This window comes from Mytilus galloprovincialis, chromosome 4, assembly GCF_965363235.1.
Source record: "Mytilus galloprovincialis chromosome 4, xbMytGall1.hap1.1, whole genome shotgun sequence".
Lineage (NCBI taxonomy): Eukaryota > Metazoa > Mollusca > Bivalvia > Mytilida > Mytilidae > Mytilus > Mytilus galloprovincialis.
The window spans coordinates 3418332-3434037 of NC_134841.1; the positions used below are offsets into that span (position 1 = coordinate 3418332).

Genomic DNA, 15706 nt, shown 5'->3' on the forward strand with positions numbered 1-15706 from the left:
GGTCTTTGTGATCTCGGATAGTCTTTTATATCGTTTATTGCCTGATTTTTATTCTCAAAACGACTAATAGTGGAAAAGTGATGACCGACAATACGTGCGGTTGTCACAGCGACATTCCTGCTTCTCTCATGCTGATAATCTGCCATCTTGCTGCGGTTAAGAGTTGTAGAGGACCCATTAGAAGGTGTCAATCACATAACTTTATAAACTTGGTTATTTAAAGTGTTGAAAACAATGAGGATAAAAACACCTGTTTTGCTGTTTACGAGTACAGTAGCTGCATGTGCAGATAAGAACTTATCGAGTCGATAATTATTGATCAAACTCAGGTGATATTTAAATAATGTTTAACTAGTTCTATTTTAACAAATTATATCAGAAAAAAAAAGAGTGTTTTTTTAATTTCAATTTCAATTTGGTGTTGCAATACTTTTTTCCATGTGTATATTTCAGGAGGTCGTACATATTTATTTTTCGTTCATGTTTTGTACATAAATAAGACCGTTAGTTTTCTCGTTTGATTGGTTTACATTGTTATTTCGGGGCCTTTTATAGCTGACTAGGCGGTATGGGCTTTGTTCATTGTTGATGCCGTACGGAAACTTATATTTGTTAATTTCTGAAACATAATGGGAAGATTTAGTCATTTTAGACTATATCTGAATTGATTAATCGATTGCTTAGCTTCCGATGGCAAATATGTATTGTATATTCAGGACGAGAACAAATAAATAATTATAAATACAAAAGGTAGATCTTGTGTAAAGGGCGTCCGGGCTGAGAATCGGATTCCGACTACCACGGAAAAGAAGAGTTATATAATATAGGTCAGTAATATGGACTTGTAATAGGCCATATACGTATAGCTAAAAGGGTTGTTGCAATATATCTTACCGCGCAAAGAGTGTGGCAATCTCTTTTCAGATAAGATCCTGAAATAAGCAATTAGATGTTAAGTCAGTTAGTAATACATAGACAACATTTAATGTTATCTAAGAATTGACATTAAAAATCACACAACTCTTTATTGAATGAATATTCTGGATTGTCTGTTGTTTCAATGTTTATTCAAAATTCATTTTATGTGTCAGTTTTATAAGGTGTAGTCAACTTGAAATCCTACGTAAATTTAGAACAAAAAATATTCATAGCTTGGAGTATTTTTTTTTTTAGAGCGAGTAACCTTAAAGGAATTAAATAACGTTTTGAACTAAATGTCAAGAAATCGAAAATTTAATTATTTTGTAGTTTTCAGAGCGGAAGCTAATGGAGAATTTATGATTTGTTGCACAATTAGAGGTATTTGTAATAGATTGCAAAATGTAAATTATAAACGTGGCTATATAAATTAGATTATTTCCTCATTTCCCTAAAGACAGAGGAGCAGTATTTTGCATTGGTATTTATATGAGAAAAACAGTATTGTTGCTGCAAGAAAGCTTAATTTGAATTCCAAAATCATTTTTTTTTTTTAATTTTAAATTGAATATTTTTTTCCAATTTCTTCAATTAAGCTTATCGATACTGACTTTTGAAAGAAAATAAGATAACAGAAACTAGCACTAAAAGTCAACTTTATTCACTAGTCGACTGGAATGGCATACATTTGTATTGCCAATTTATTTTTATATTGTAGTGATCATACAATACATGATGAGATGATACAAGTAAGATTTTTGAACTGTCTACGAGAAGAGCTTTTAATCAGTTTACAATGAGATGTCCAAGTATAAAATCCTATCGATATCAGGATAATATATTGGTTGAGAATTCATGTCATGTATGTCAGAATCGGTCAAATCTGGAATGTACAAAGAATAAAAGTACATCATAACATTAACAATAAGCAGACGGAAAAAAATACTAACTTAAAGTACATGTTCATGTATACCATAAACTTGAAAACATCTAACTCTTTGTTCTTTTCGAGTTTATGAAACAGATCTAGACCACAGATTCATATCGCTATTATATTATTTTGTTCGTTTTAATTGCAGTGCTTCATTTCTTTTCTTTTCTTTTTTTTTTTTTTTTTATATAAAAGTAGCAATTACAGTTTTAAAGAGAGGGAAGTACTAACATGACGTTTTTGTATGTCATTACATTTAAACAACCCATGTTCATTATGTGTAAAGAAGAACATGTACCAAAGATAATTAAAAGCAATTAGAAGTCTGTCTTTTTCATCATCTGAAACTGACACATCTTCATTATTATTTTATGCTTCGTCTTTATATTTTTTTATGTGCTCTGTTGATTAACAAATTAACTATCTGTTGTCACGCATTCATTCGATATACTTAGTATATATTGATATGTTACAGTAAAAGAGGGACGAAAGATACAAAAGGGACAGTCAAACTCATAAATGTGAAACAAACTGACAACGCCATGGCTAAAAATGAAAAAGACAAACAAACAACAGGACACATGACACAACATAGAAAACTAAAGAATAAACAACACGAACCCCACCAAAAAACTAGGAATTATCTCAGGTGCTCCGTAAGGGTAAGCAGATCCTGCTCCACATGCGGCAACCGTCGTGTTGCTTATGTGATAACAAATCCGGTACATAGTCTAATTCGGTAGGTCACATTCATGAAAGGGAAGGGGATTGTAGTTACGACGTAAGGAACATATCCGATATCATTTGTGAAACGGTTATCCGACTTAATTGTGACTTTGCCGGAATTACAGGTTTTTAAAAAAAATGATAGTTAATATATTTTGGCCGGTTAATAAACATAATAAGATGTGTTATATTTTCAAATGCGACAACCTTCCACTTAAATTCAAATGAAGTGGAAGTCAGCCATAAATGCCAACCTAAAGCTCTTCAACAATGAACAAAATATCAAACCTTAAATTCTCCCTCGCCCTGCTCGTCCGAATTTAAAGTATTTAATCTCTAAATTCAATAGGCTATAAACAAGACAAACACAGATATAGGATTAGTTGCTCGCAGTAACATCTTATTTTCTCTTGCGATACAATATTTAATTTTACTTTATTGTACATATTTCTTCGATTGAAACAATATATAAATACATGACATATAACATTGTTCCTCTTTAGCATCGTTTCTTTTTCCTCGGCTAATACCTCCAACGCCTGTACGTGCAATAAACATAACAGCAACTGCATATAAACCTATGTGACCAACTTCAAGTCGACGTAACTGCGAGCACCTTCGATACTAATACATTTAAATGCCAAGCTTTATATAGTACCATTAAACCCCACCCATAAAAACCACAAAAACTTTCCTCGTGCCATATGCATCTAACATCAAATTTATAAATTGTACATACTGTTACAAAACCAGTATCCGAACTAGTTATACTAGTTCCCATCTATAAATAATTACTACAAATAGCAAACGGGGAAAACCCTATTTCACACGAAATAAAATACATGTGTGATCAGCTATAATTTCACCAACATGAAAAATATGAAACACTTTAGAAAGCTACATGTAACGGTCTAATTTCTATGTATATATATATATATATATATATTTTATAACAAACGAATACGACAAACGAGAACCATCGACAACCACTGACCTACAGGGTCCTGACTTGGGTCAGACACACTAAGAATGTGCCGGGGTTAAACAGGTTTTGTGAGGACTAAACACTCCTCTAACCTTGAACTACGTTGTAAAAGTACAACATAATAACAAAGTAAAAAAAATAGTTTAAAAATGAAATACATCTAACAAAAACAGAGTGGGCATAATGAATTACATTTTTGCGCATGTCTCAAGTCAGGAGCATCTGGCTCTTCAATGTTTTTTAATTTTAGTTCATTTATATTTTTTGGAGTTCTGAACTAGTATATATTTTGTTTAGGGGCCAGCTTCTCCGGATGCAGGATTTTCTCGAAGTATTGAGGACCCATACGTGGCCTTCAACTATTTTCTGCCCTTAAAACGGGTTGAAATCTTTCAGACACATTTTCTATTCTAAATTTTATGCACACAGTTATATACTCATTTACAAAATGTAATACTATTAACAATTATTATTACAAAAATAAAATCGAAAGAAGAATACGTGATCATTCTGCAAAAACTTCTAATCAATGATATTTCATTGAAATTTTCATTGGTGTGTCAGATACCAGACGTCAGGAACCAAACTAGTGGTTACATTTCGTTAAAACAAAATGTTTTTGTCATCTAGGGAGTTTTTCTATGAATGTAGATTTTTGGAAGTCATTGTCCTCTCTTTTACAATCAGCAGGATGAAAAGTTTGACATATTTATATATGTTTGTGGCTTATTGAGGGTAGCATAGTGACCTCTCTATATCTTTTGTGTGCTGTATTTATTAATATATGTTCAAATTTACTTTGTCTGATTAACCGATAAGCTTAGAAAACAATTTCCGTATTTTAAAAATTAAATTACACACCACTTGATACGTTTTTATTTGAGTTTGCTCCCTTTCTTTGATAATGTATGGTTACACAGGAAATGAAGACAAGGCCGGAAAACATTATAACGTAACGTCAATTGTATTTAGAGGTAAAAACATACAACTAACAATCGGTAATGAGGCACTTTATAATCTTCTCGTAACCTTATTAGCTTCATATTGAATAGTACTCCTGTAATAATTTCGAACATCAACGTAATTCTTTCAGTTTTTTTCTACATCTGAAGACCATTTCTCTGTTTAATTACTATCTTTTTAAAGTACAAAATAAAGATGCAATTTGATTGTTATTGCTACGAAACCTATGAAAATCGCATATGGACTAGCTTTACTTCCTACTTTTAAATCTAGAAAAAATATATGTTATCATATATTTACATGTAAACTTAACGTCTGGTGATACACAGTGGCAGTCTCAATCATGACATTTTACCTCATTTCCTTGGCAAAGTGATATGATCGATGTAATGACCTTGAATGCTTTCATTCGCTGTGACATGTTATGAAATAAAACATATGAAACTGGTCATTTAAGGAAAGCCAAACATAGGTACACCAATCTCAATCATGTTGCCAATTAAGCAACAAGATATTTAATTCTATTACACCTACCGTCAAATCCAAGGTTAGTGATGGGAGTAAATCAAAATTACAACGTTTAGGATGTGGTGTCGAGTGTAAATCAAAATAACAGCGTTTAGGATGTGGTGTCGAGGTTTCCGGGATATTTCAAACGTTTTCTCTGAAATGCTTAATGAGTATTCTGTGAAAATTGGATAAAACGACACTCTATTAAAAGAGTTGGCATCGTCAGTTGAAAATTGATTGATAAATATTTATATTATTTTAACTTTTAGTTTCTTGTGCACAATTTGGAGTTTAGTATGGTGTTCATTATCACTGAACCAGTATATGATTGTTTAGGGGCCAGCTGAAGGACGCCTCCGGATGCGAGGATTTCTCGTTGCATTGAAGACCTGTTTGTGACCTTCTGCTGTTGTCTGCTCTATGGCCGGGTTGTTGTCTCTTTGGCACGTTCCCCATTTCCATTCTCAATTTTATTATGTACATTTACTACCACTGCTCGAATTTGTAATAATTGGTTTATTCAACCATCATATTTTTTTTCAAGTCAGGGCTGCATATACTTCCTGTTTTCATATATTTATAACAACACAAATATCAAATATTTAGTGAATGACGTAAATACGTGGTTATTCTACTCATGACTGTTTTCTATCCTAAAATGTGTCAAATGTGTCAAATGATTTCAGGTGTAATTTGCCAAACTTACATCTTGTATATCGCACCATGTTTAAGGCCGTAAGGTTGCTTATAGTTGTTAACTGCTGTGTCATTTTGTCTCTTGTGAAGAGTTGTCTCATCAACAATCACATCACATATTCTTTTGTATACATACTGTACTAGATAATTACTATGGACATGTGTTATATGTATTCGTAATGTAAAATTTATTTTTATATAGTTGAATCTTATATCATGTATATTACAGCACACATTCAAAATCACTGGTGTTTTAAACTGTTAAAAACAAAGGCTTCAGCAATGAATTATAAACTACTCTACGAAGCTTCGGCAGTCAGTATATATACACTTGTCAATTAAACACAAACATTTATACACTTTTAAGCTTCAATAATTTTTATCAAATAAAACGTAGTCATTGCAATTTATCAAACTTATTATCACATATTTATGACTTTTCTGAAAGATATAAACAGATGTGGGTTTATATGATTGTAAAAAAAAATCATTGGTGAAGAAAAAATCATATGGTGGTGCGCTTCTTTTTCTGCTACAGCCCTTTGAAAGTACACAATTTTGATGATTATCCAAATTTTTATCAATTTTGACCCATTTTTGGCCTATTTTGGTTAAAAAAATCACAGTTCCACAATTAAACTTTTTTCATATTTTCAATAAAGAAGAAGTGGACCAATCTGAATAAATTCTACTAAAAAAAAACTAAACGCAGGTGTATAAGAAAGTTTTATCATATTTTTATACTTTTCGTGTCAAATTTACCATGTTGTCAACATGGTCAATGTTGTCAATTAGTGTATTTTTCTCAGTTTTAAGAACAAAATGCATATTATTTCAACTTCTTTGCTATACATAATTGGAAAAAATACATATCTAAGAAATTTGAAAAGAAAAAGTTGTATGGCATGTACAGGTTTCTGGTAAAATCATTTTTTGTACCTTCATCCATTTTGTCAAAATTTTGGCTAAAAAGACAAACTAGATTAGTAACAAAATTTGAAAATTTTATTACTCAAAAACTACTTATTGGAAATACACAATTATTTCACAGAGTTAAGTTTGATTATGATATTTAGCAAATTCATTGCTATTTTCCACTTGTGAAATATATCTTGGGAATAATTTCAGAACGAGATTTTAATGAGACTGAATGAGACTGAAACGTCAGAAGAATACATCCTTAATGCATATTTTTAAATATGTCCAAATCTACTTTATCGGATTAAACGATAAGCGTTGAAAAGGTATTCACCATTTAAAAAATAAAATAGCACAACATTTGATACGGTGTTATGTAATAAATGGCATTTATTTGTTTTTGCTTCCTTTCTTTGATATTTTACGTTTATCAGGAAATGAATACCAGATGCAAGGCTGCCATACATTATTACGTAACGTCAATTACATGAAATGGTCAAAACTTTACAACTATCAATCGGTAATGAGGCATTTTGAAATCTTCTCGTAACCTTATTTGCTACATATTGAATAGTGTTGTACCTCAAGCGTCATAGTAATTCTTTGTGTTTTTGCTTCCTTTGATGATCATTTCTGTATAAACACTATCTTTTTAAAGTACAAAATGGAAAACAAAAGATATGCAATTTGTTTGTTATTGCTTCGAAACAGACAAAAATCGCGTATGGACTAGCTCTACCTGGTTTTAAATATAAAATTATAAATTTCGGCTGGTACATGGGGGTAGTCTCAACCATGACATTATAACGTCATTGTCTTAACAAAATGTAATCGATGCGAGTTACGATTTTGCACGGGCTTGAAAACTTTTCTGTGGCATGTAATGAAATAAAGCTGGTTCACCCGGTAAACTTTATTGCGTGAAAACTAAAATACACACATTAATTTTGATTTTAATGTAAATTGACATTAGCAACATGACTTCTGATTTGATTACGCCTGTCGTCAATTTTAAGGTTAATGATTTGAGTATTTAACAGAAAGCTAAGGTTAAGCAGTTGCAATTGAGGAATCTGGGATATTTCAAATGTTTTCTTTAGATCGCTTTATGGGTATTTCACTAGACTAGGAACGACAGTACTCATGTGAAGAGCTGCCGCAGTTATCGAGGGTTAGGGTTATATATAGTTTGAGAAATTTCAGGTACATTTACTACTACTGCCTGATTTTTTTATTATAACGTTCCACCATCTCACGTGTTTTTTGTTTTTTCTTCTTGTTCGCTTCAGTAAAGGCTGCATATACTATAACTTATCATATTTGTTTTAACAACACGATTATCAAATATGTAATGGCTGGTGCCAACACGTGGTTGTTCAACTCGTAACATTTTCATACATTAAGTGTCCAATTAGAGGAGTAATTGTTCAATTTTATAGCGCATTATCAACAATAAAACAAAACTGGTTACAATAAATTGTACATATAGTAATTACTTGTATTTATTTTCGAAAAAGCAGACATATAACGTTGATCGAACGGTTTCATTCGCCGAACACACATAACAACACGTTGGTTTGTTTATCTGCGAAAAGATGTACAAACTCTTTGCCATGGCTTACTGTCTATTCAAAAATTAAAGTAAGGTGTGTGTTATTTTTTTAGCATAGAAATCAGACAAACCATTAACTGTGTCCGTAAACTCGTTTTAGGATTTAGTATATGTTTAAATCTAGCTAGTTCATACAGTCATCTGAACAATTCTAGACATGCAAATATGAAAGAAGGATAATGTCAATTATTATACAATAAAATAAGCACGAGAGAACAGCTGATGATACGATTACAGATGTATCAAATGAACTATTAAAAATCCAGCAAAGATATCAGTTCTGCCAAATATTTGAAGTCATCGCTCATAGGATACTGACATACGTTTTTTGTAATGCAAAATTTCAAATTTTTATTAAGTTAAACTTTATACTACAGCTCAGATTAATACTGTGTAAAACAAAGAATTCAGCGATAAATTATACACTTATGAAGATTTAGCATTTATATAACTGTCAATTAATTAAGTTATGGTAAAATCATCTATTATCTTAAAATTACGACAAGCATCTATAAACTTTCACAAACATTTATACACTTTTTAGTTTCAATAGTTTTTATCAAATAAAACGTAGTAATTGCAATTTATCAAACCTATTATCACATATTTATGACTTTTCTGAAAGATATTAACAGACTTAAAATAAATTTTTAATCTTATCTTTGATCTTTGTCTATCCGTAACAAATATTGTTTTTTCATACTACTTGATTCAATAGTGACTGAATAATTTGAAACTATGTTTTTATACTTAAAGAAGTTGTGAGGTACTTTTAAAATGGAACAGTATACTGACGACACAAAACATGTATCATTGGTTTGTCAGATGCTAGACACATTGAACCTCATTTGTGGTTGTCTCTGTCATCTATGGAGTTTTACTTTAAACGGAGATCTTCGAAAGCATCTGTTTAATATATTGTCATCTCCTTTACAATCAAAGGGTTTAGAGCTTGGCTAATTTATATTATATATAAGTCTGTCCTGTAGAGTACAGAAGTCTTTTTGTGTGGTTACTGTGTTGTGTTTTGAACGCGCATTTATATATAAATGTCCAAATCTTCTTCGGAATAACTGATCATCGTTGAAACGAACTTCCTACTTTAGAATCTAAATTGCGTAACACTTGATACGTTTCATGTAATGGAGTGCAGTTATTTGATTTTGCTTCTTTCCTTCATAATTTTACGTTTAATAGGAAATGAATACGTGCTGCAAAGCCGCCAAACATTATTGCGTAATTTAATAGCATGTAGAGGTAAAAACGTACAACTAACAATCGGTAATGAGGCACTTTAAAATCTTCTCGTAACCTTATTAGCTACATATTGAATAGTATTTCTGCAATAAACTTCGAACATCACAGTAAATCTGTCTGTTTTTGCTACATTCGAAGATAATTTCTGTATAAACACTATCTTTTTAAAGTACAAATTAGAAAAAAATGCAATTCGTTTTTTTATGATACGAAACATATGAAAATCGCGTATGGACTAACTCTTCTCCCTGGTTTTAAATCTGGTAAATTTTTTTATGTTATCATATATTTACATGTATTCTGAACTTCTGCTGGTACATGGTGATAGTCTAAATCATGACATTATAACGCCATTGGCTACTCAAAATGTAATCGATACAAAGTACCATTTTGCAGACTTTCATTTTATGTGACATGTAATGAAACAAAACTTTTCCCCCCGGTTATTTCGTATGCAAATTGACATTTAAAGATTAAAAAAAACATTAGCAACACGTGTATTGATTTGATTACGGCTTTCGTCAATTTCAAGATTATTGATTAGTGGATTTCACAACAACGCTTAGCAGTTGGGGTTGAGGTATTTGGGATATTAAAAATATAACGTTTAATGGGTATTTCATAGAATAGACAATGTAGTTCTTATATAAAGATTTTGCGAAGTTATCGAGGGTTTGACAAATTTTCTTGTACGTTTACTACAAATATGTACTGCAGCTTGAATTTGTTCTAATTATTACATTCGACCATCATACGTGGGCTTTTTTCGCTTCAATACAGACTGCATATAATACAACTTGTCATATATTTTCTAACAGGACGAATCTCAAATATTGAGTGGAGGAGGTCAACACGTAGTAGTTCAACTCATGACATCTCAATCCATTAAGTGTCCACTTATCACAGGTGTAACAGTCCAATTTTATACCGCATCATAAACAAATAACATAACTGCTATCAATTAATCTTTATATATGGTAATAACATAACATATTGGTTTTTTTATCTGCATAAAGATATACATATCTATGCCGTTACTAACTGTCTCTGCAAAAATTGAAGTAAGGTGTGTATTATGTTTTATTAGCAAAGAGATCAGACGAACCTTTATTTGTTTCCGTAAACTCGATTTCGGACTGAGTATATAATGTAGTATTATTAGTTTATACAGTCATTTGAACAATTCTAGACATGCGAATATGAAGTGTGGCGAGTAATGGCAATCATAATACAATAAAACTGGTCCAGGGAATACAGCTGATGATGCAATTGCAGATGTGTCCTATGAACTGTTAAAGTTAAAGTTAGCAAAAACATTAGTTCTCATTTTAAACCGGAAACTGACTGATGTACTAGATTATTTTGATTGACGTTATTTTTTAATGCAAAATTTCAATTTTTTATTTACTTTAACTTATTTTAACTGCACAATATCAAAATCCCTTGTGATATGTATTATTTAAAACGAAGTCTTCAGCAAAGAATTATCAATTTTATGAAACTTCAGCATTCAATATATATACACTCGTCAATTAATGACGTTATGGTAAAAGCATCTGTTATCTCAAATGACGATAGTCATCTATAAACTTTAACCAACCGATATACACATTAAGCTTCAAATATTTTTATTAAATGAAAAGGTAATAATTGCTATTTATCAAACTTATCAAATATTTATGACTTTTCGGAAAGATATTAACAGATGTAAAATAACATTCTACTCAATTTCTGTTTTCTTTATCTAGCCGTAGCAGTTATCATGTGTTCAGTAATAATTGATTAACTTATGGCTGTCTAATTAAACATATATTTATGTATCAAAAGAAATTGTAGGGTACTTCAATAAAACAGTAATCAAACGACTCCAAAATTAAATAATATTTATAGGTAAAACAGAATTTACAGATACAATTGAAGCATCATAAAAAGTAACATTAGAAGCACATTAGGACCATCATTACACACTATATTATGTCATTGCTATATGTTTGATAAACCCAAAGAGTATAAAGATGTGTCCCAATATAATCTAAAGACAATGTCATATTTCAGTACTATGGCTGTATTTAAAACATGCCCCTGGATCCCAAGATAAAACGTTAAAAGTCAAATCAAATCTGATTAGAGAAAACATCAAGGTTCTGGTTCAACAACAAACGTACAGACATGCATACTTATTCCTGAGCTTGTTTACCTTGTAAATTGTAGAACCTTTAACACCTTGGTGTGTGCTGTAAAAACTTAATAATTATATGCCAAAATAAGGCCATGTATTAAAGTTATAATTTATGATACAGTTGTCCTTTTATATTTTCAGCACGGAAATTGGTACATTCATTGAGCTATGGTATATTAATAGGAATACTCTCATACCGAAACGAATAACACATCTACGCTCTAAAAGAACGAGTAAACTATTCATTATCATGAAGAAAGGAAACGTAACCATAGGAAAAGAACTGTTTGTGATTGATTTTGTAAAGAAGATTACCATTACAGTTGATAAGGCCGAATTTATCTGCTTATTTAGAGGAATAGGTTAATTTTCATGAAATAAGCAGCTAAGTGTATTAAAGAAATACGATACAGATATTATCATAAACTGAATAAAAAGATTACATACAAGCTTTTTATCCCGCGTATATTAAATATGCAATAAAACACTATCCCTTCCCGTGTTAATTTTAGAAACCAGTGGGGTGGAAATTTTATGTATTCACTGGAAATTTCGATTGTTTGAACATTTTATTATTTGGAAAGATATACTTTACTTTTTAGATTCTAAACATATATATAACGATAGAGGACTTTTGTATCACATTTTCATGATTTTAGTCAAAAATCGGAATGTTTTCATGTATATGAATCTCATTAAAAAAATTATTTGTGTTTTTTTTTCAAAAACTTTGACACAAGGAATCTCCATACATAATCATGTCAAATGTAGTATTTTGAAAAAATGTCGGTCATGAACTAGTGCTTGTGTTAAATAAATCTTAAAAATCAGTTGAAATGCATCTTTTCTCGGTATGTCACAGTTTGACATCGTGAAAATTTACGTTAGCAGCGTCATCGTATGCCATTGATTAATTGAAGATATATATGCCCTGGGGTTTGAACTAAGAAATATATTTGCACACCATAATGTCCATTTATTTTTGTAATAGTGAGAATACTAATAAATATTTTGTTTTTTAAATTTGAGTCTATATATCGTAAACAGTAAAATAAAAGAAATACTGAACTCCAAGGGAAGTTAAAAACGGAAAGTCCCTTATAATCAAATGAAAAAAAATCAAAAGCTCAAACTCAGCAAAAGACTGGACAACAACTGTCATATTCCTGACTTGGTACAGGCAAGAAGGAAATGGTGGATTAAACCAATGTTTTATAGCTAGCAAAACATCTCAATTGTAGGACAGTATCAAAATATAGAATTGCACATTACAGATTATAAACAGGCTTACATAATTATAAAATGTTCGAAAACAAACTCAATATTTAAATCCAGATTTATAACAATCTTGGTTATCCACATAAAAAGAATATGCGTCTACATGTGATATGTCTATAAAATAAAATCATTTGATAAACATGCACCCATTTTTATAAACCAAAAGAGGCATATAAAAATCTTGTTTACACTGAATTCAAATCCACACGCAATCCCCTGTTCTGTCTTTTAATCAGTGACACACATTGATCAAAGCTAAGTTGGAATCATTAGGTTGTTAAATAATATAATCCGTTTTTATACTGTTCATCATTTCATATTGTATTGCCTATTGAAAGTGATCACAGACAAAGATTTTTGAACCGTGGTTATTCTCTTGTACAATGTTGTATGATTATGTACATGCAAGGCATTATAAATGATTTTGTTTAAATACAGCACACAAATATAAAAAAACACATGAAAATATTAACATTTGGAATCAATTGTTTGGTTTTGTTTTGTCTTTAACTTAAAACTGTAAGGGTCGATTTCGGCCTCAAATTTCAGGTTCAATAGATGAAAGATTTTGAACTCTTTTTAAACACTTAAGTTTCTACTTCAGTCGATTCTATTAGTTTATGTGAAAGGATTGAACTGATTTAGTCATTAAAGACGTCAAATTCAACATTAAATATGAAAAAATCTATCGAATATGCCATAATATATCACTTTTTAGATGGATTTTGTCAAACATGAAAGGTACTGCATCCCTTTTTTAACTCTCAACTTTTATATATGGTATGTATAATTATCAAATACAACTTACATTTAAATATAAAGAATGAACACAAATGCAGCCACTTCCATTGAAGACGGAAACCATGTAAAATTTCACTCAAATGCTAAAATTGTGAAGATTTCAGTAATTTAGCATGACTTAATGATGCTAGTACCCGACATATGTGCATTGTATTGTTAAAACAGACCATATGTATGCAGCAGTAGTACTCTACTTTCAAATTAATAGCTACAAGTTTACATAAACTGCTATACTTTGGGGCCAAAAAGGGGTCTTACTGAACCTATTCCTAGGAAAATACGAATAAGATGTTTCCCACAAGAGTCGACAAAAAATAACAAAATCATGAAAAAGTAATGGTAAAATGTATTTCATTCTTAATCCCTGAAGATCCTGATATCCCGATATAAAATTACGTAAGAACATCAGGCAAAGTCCGAATTTCTTTAAAATCAGCTCGACAAATGCAAAGTCTTGCAAAAAATAAGATTGTAACGGTGACTTACCTGTGGTAGACTAGCTATGACACTAAGAGCCCAAGCTAAGGATATCATTAATTTGCCGCGGCGTTCAGCATCATGTATACTCATTGGGTGCACTATAGAAAAATATCTGTCAAGACTTATAGTCACCAAAACGAAAGAAGATAAATAAAATCCAAGGGCACGAAAAAACATCAAGATTCGGCATGCTGCATCACCTGCCTCCCATGAAACGGTGATATTCCATACGGTTTCTAAAGGCAACATAACAAAGGCAACAATAAGGTCGGCGATAGATAGGTGCATAATATAGGTGTTGACACGTGATTTGATAGTCCGACTCCTTAACAAAGTTATCAGAACAGTCAAGTTTCCGGTAGCAGCGATCACAAAGAGACAAGAATATGCAATCACAGAAAGAACACTATCATCATTAAATGTCATTTCCCGGGGAAGCGGCGGAATTGACCCATTGAAATGGTTCACTATTTGAGTTTTACCATCGGTTAAGTTTACATCCCATTTACAAATGCCATTTTCCGTACACGACGAATATGGTCTTTCTGAATCAAACCCACCGGAAATATTCCAGCGTGATACATCTGGCATATGATATGAAAAGAAATCGAACGGATCTTCTTGTGCTGTCATGCTTGTTAAAAAAATACAAAATTGTCTTGTTTATTAGTCCTACTATCTTTTCTGTAAGTGTTTACATTTTAAATTGCCGGTAAGTACCTTTAATTTTCATTTAAATGTATGTAAAGATATGATGTTAAATGCAGGAAAGGTAAAAATCAATCAACTTTAGTTGTGACTGCCAACCATGAAAGTTTGTGAATGAAGAGAAGTTATATATTTATCCTTTATTTAACATAGAACAGTTATTTTCTCAAATCGATATGTCAGTCAATACGATAATACAACGAGTTCAACAGTTAACATGCTAACTCACGAGAAATTTTCCTAATGATGTCCATTTCCAGGAAGATTCTAATGAACTGTTAACAATTTTCTGATTGGCAGATCGAATTGTAACGCCCTTATCTTACAGGGTGATAGTTAAACAAATCTGTAGTATTTCGTATCAATGACACCAGGTGGTTTTACATGTGATGATGAATCTGAGCTCATCGTTACGGCAGACATTCTGTGAAAGAGATTTTAAATCATTTACTGATCATTATTTTATTGTTATCAAGCAGAGAATGTAGGATGAAGAGTTTTATGATTAATGAAACATGAATGAAAATTAATAAAACTATTGGGAATTGATTTAAAAGCTTTGGTACCGTTAATGTTATTTGCTGAGGTAAATGCATATTGAAATTGCTATGGTTGATTTATTAATTGAACAATCATGCAGTATTTCATTGAACAAGATATGTGAAAATAAACTTGAGAAAGGAAATGGGGAATCTGTCAAAGCGACAACAACCCGACCATAGAGCAGACAACAGCCAAAGGCCA

The 15706-nt window shown here is 31.2% G+C and overlaps 1 protein-coding gene across 1 annotated transcript in view; it reads right to left on the bottom strand.

Annotated features, from left to right (window-relative positions):
• LOC143071149 (adipokinetic hormone/corazonin-related peptide receptor variant I-like) overlaps positions 1–15288 on the bottom strand; it is a 78210-nt gene extending 62922 nt beyond the window's left edge. The window contains exon 1 of the mRNA XM_076245284.1: positions 14261–15288. Coding sequence (XP_076101399.1) covers positions 14261–14887 — 627 coding nt within the window. The 5' untranslated portion in view covers positions 14888–15288. The remainder of the gene's footprint in view (positions 1–14260) is intronic.
• Between the last annotated feature and the right edge of the window lie 418 nt (positions 15289–15706).